At 38.1% G+C, this 2,990-nt stretch overlaps 1 protein-coding gene across 1 annotated transcript; it reads right to left on the reverse strand.

The window, feature by feature from the left end:
- Nucleotides 1-404: 404 nt before the first annotated feature.
- Nucleotides 405-1,361, reverse strand: LOC117666883 (olfactory receptor 10AG1-like). The gene has a single exon (XM_034419891.3). It carries the CDS (start codon nucleotides 1,338-1,340, stop codon nucleotides 405-407), a length of 936 nt encoding a protein of 311 aa, XP_034275782.2. The 5' UTR covers nucleotides 1,341-1,361.
- Between the last annotated feature and the right edge of the window lie 1,629 nt (nucleotides 1,362-2,990).

The following is a 2,990-nucleotide window of genomic DNA, read 5'->3' on the forward strand; positions in this document are numbered from 1 at the left end:
ACCGACCAGTTCGTTCTCACAGGGAGGGACTACTCAGGGTACCGTCAGTCAAATTATGTCGACTGGCAACTCCCAGGGGGAGGGCCTTCTTTGTGGGGGCTCCAACCCTTTGGAAAGAACTGCCCCCGGAGATACGGAATATCCCTGATCTCCGTGCTTTCCGCCGTGCCCTCAAGACCCTGATGTTCCAACAGGCGGGGCTAAACATACGAACATGTGAATGATTTTTTAAATGTTATCTAATTCTGGGTTTTATTTAATTGACCAAACTAAGTAATAATTTTAATTAGCAATTTTATGATGTTTGTGTGTCTATATTTTTCTTGACTGTGCACCGCCTTGAGTCCTACGGGAGAAAGGCAGTATAGAAATATAATAAATAAATAAATAAATAAATTATTACCTCAGGAGGACTGTTTCTTGATTACTAATTTCATGAAAGCAGCTTTTATCTCTTTGTTCCTCAAGCTGTAAATGATGGGGTTCAAGCTTGGAGTCACTACTGTGTAGAGCAGGGCAAGAAATCTGTTCGTGTCCACAGAATATTCCGAATTTGGACGAATGTAAGTAAAAATGACAGTTCCGTAGAAAATGAAGACAACAGTGAGATGTGAGGAACAAGTGGAAAATGCTTTGCGCCTGTTCTTGGCCACTGGCATTCTGAGAATAGTGAAAATAATGAGGATGTAAGAAACAAGGATGAGCAAAAAGGGTGTCAAGTCAACTACCACTGTTAAAACAGCAATGGCCACCTCATTTTTGTAAGTATTGGTGGAGGCCAGTCTCAGAACAGGCATAAGATCACAGAAGAAATGGCTGATTCTATTTGACCCACAGAAGGGAAGGGTAAAGATTGAAATTGAATGCCCCAAACCCAAAGAAATACCAATGGCCCACGAGGTAGCAGCAAGCATAGTACATTCCCTGAAGTTCATGATATATGGGTATTGCAAGGGTTTGCAAATGGCAACGTAACGGTCATATGCCATGACACAAAGGAGACAGCACTCAGTGACACCGAAGAGAAGGAAAAAACACATTTGACATCCACAGCCCCAAAAGGATATAGTTTGCTTCTCTGATAATAGGTTCACTAGCATCTTTGGGCTGATGGAGGAAGTGTAGCCAATTTCCAAAAAGGACAAGTTCCAGAGGAAGAAGTACATTGGGGTGTGAAGAATAGGACTGAGAAAGATGAGGAACAAGATCAAACCATTGCCTAACAAGGCCATAAAATAGAATATTAGTACCAAGCAGAAGAGAAGTTCTCGCAGAGACTGGAAGTCTGAGAAGCCTAGAAGGACAATCTCGGTGAGACATGACTGATTGACTTTTTTCATGGTATCATCCAGACCAAAGGCTAAAAACAAGAGGAACATTAAACAATGAATTCAACAATTATTCTTTAGAATTGCTAACAATATATTGGGTTTGTCACATTAGAGACATATATATTGCTTCCTTTAGTTTCCTTCCTTCCTTTAGTTCTTTCTTCAGAAATAGTAACTTGGATGATGTTCTATATAAAAGGAAAACTACATTTTCCTTTTATAGGCTGTGATTATTTCACCCTAATGAATCATGTAAACCATTTTAGGATCTAGGACTGATCTTGATTGGATCATTCTAGGATCCTTTCTCAGAAGTAATTTGTTAAAATTGTTAATCTTAAGACTTTAAAATTGATCTTCTTTGAGTTAATAGTGCATATTTCATTGAAGGTGCTACTCTTTTACATTTTTTCTTGTTTGTTGGTTTGCTTCAGTCCAAATTTTAGATTGTTTATGGAGATTCTGGCTGGAAATGCTGGATCCTGGAATAAATGGAGTATTGGAGAAAACTTACTTTTAAAAAACAGCTCAATTTTCCATTGAATGCAATTTGTGCCCATTGTTTATCATCAGTGATCAGCCATTACTGTTAGATAAGGACTGCTTTTTTTATCTAATCAGAGCATCAAAATATGCTGAAATACCAATCATCATCTTTTCCAGGTTCAAAAGAATTAAATGACAATGCACAAATGGTTGAAAATAAAACTCTTCTAATATTTCACTCATTTATAAGCAAAATTTCTTATCTTGAGCATGCCCCATGTAAGGAATCAAACCACCAAACGCAATCTTTGATAAAATATTAGGTATTAATCTTGTGGCAAAAACTTACCAAGAAAAGAAGCACAGACTTGTCCAGGCAGACTCCGAGAATCAGGCAGGACTGAACAGAAGAGTAGTATTTATTCGGATTTCTAGAAGATCTGGAATCCCAGAGTAATTGGAGGACTTTTATATCTAACAAGGTCTCAGAACGGAAGTACAAAAAGTCTTCCTGGGGATTTGATAAATGAATTACCAGAGGACAACCTGGATCTTAGGGAACATCTGGCTTACAGCAGAGTAAGGAAACCCTGTGGCCTCAAATACTGGATATTTTGATTTACAATTACCTTGTCTACCTGATCATTTGCCATGTGGGTAGTCTTACAGAAATTGTACTCCAACAAATAAAGCCTACCAGTGGCATAATTTATATTGTCCTGCCATGGGGATCAATAATCACATCGAAAATCTTTGAGTGGAGCATCATTTTTACTATGTCTCATCCTGTTTTCAACAGAAATATTATGATATTATAAAGTCATCTAAATTGTAAAGGCTGTTCATCTAACCAATATTCCAGGTGCTTACATTATAAACAAAGGTAATAATAAATATCCATAAGAACATTCTCCATAGTTAGTCAGTTAAATCCTAAACTTAAAAAACATCCCGTAAGCACAAAATGAGACACCAGGATCACCTGAGTGGTGCAAATGGGGCTGGAGCCATCTTGGAACTTTGAAAGGACTGTGTTGTACACTGGATATAGATGATGTTGTATCCCTCCCCTATGTTGAGAGAGGGCTGTTCAGTTTTGACATTGATGGCCTCTTTGACTCTTCTTTCAAACCGACAGTCCTTTATGTCCCAAATGTGGACTTTGCTGTTTTC

The sequence above is a fragment of the Pantherophis guttatus genome, chromosome 4 (assembly GCF_059756535.1).
Source record: "Pantherophis guttatus breed Tessera chromosome 4, ASM5975653v1, whole genome shotgun sequence".
NCBI classification, from domain to species: Eukaryota; Metazoa; Chordata; class Lepidosauria; order Squamata; family Colubridae; genus Pantherophis; species Pantherophis guttatus.

What these genes read in the sequence shown, in the direction of transcription:
- LOC117666883 (XM_034419891.3), bottom strand. Translation starts at nt 1,340, where the DNA reads ATGAAAAAAGTCAATCAGTCATGTCTCACCGAGATTGTCCTTCTAGGC.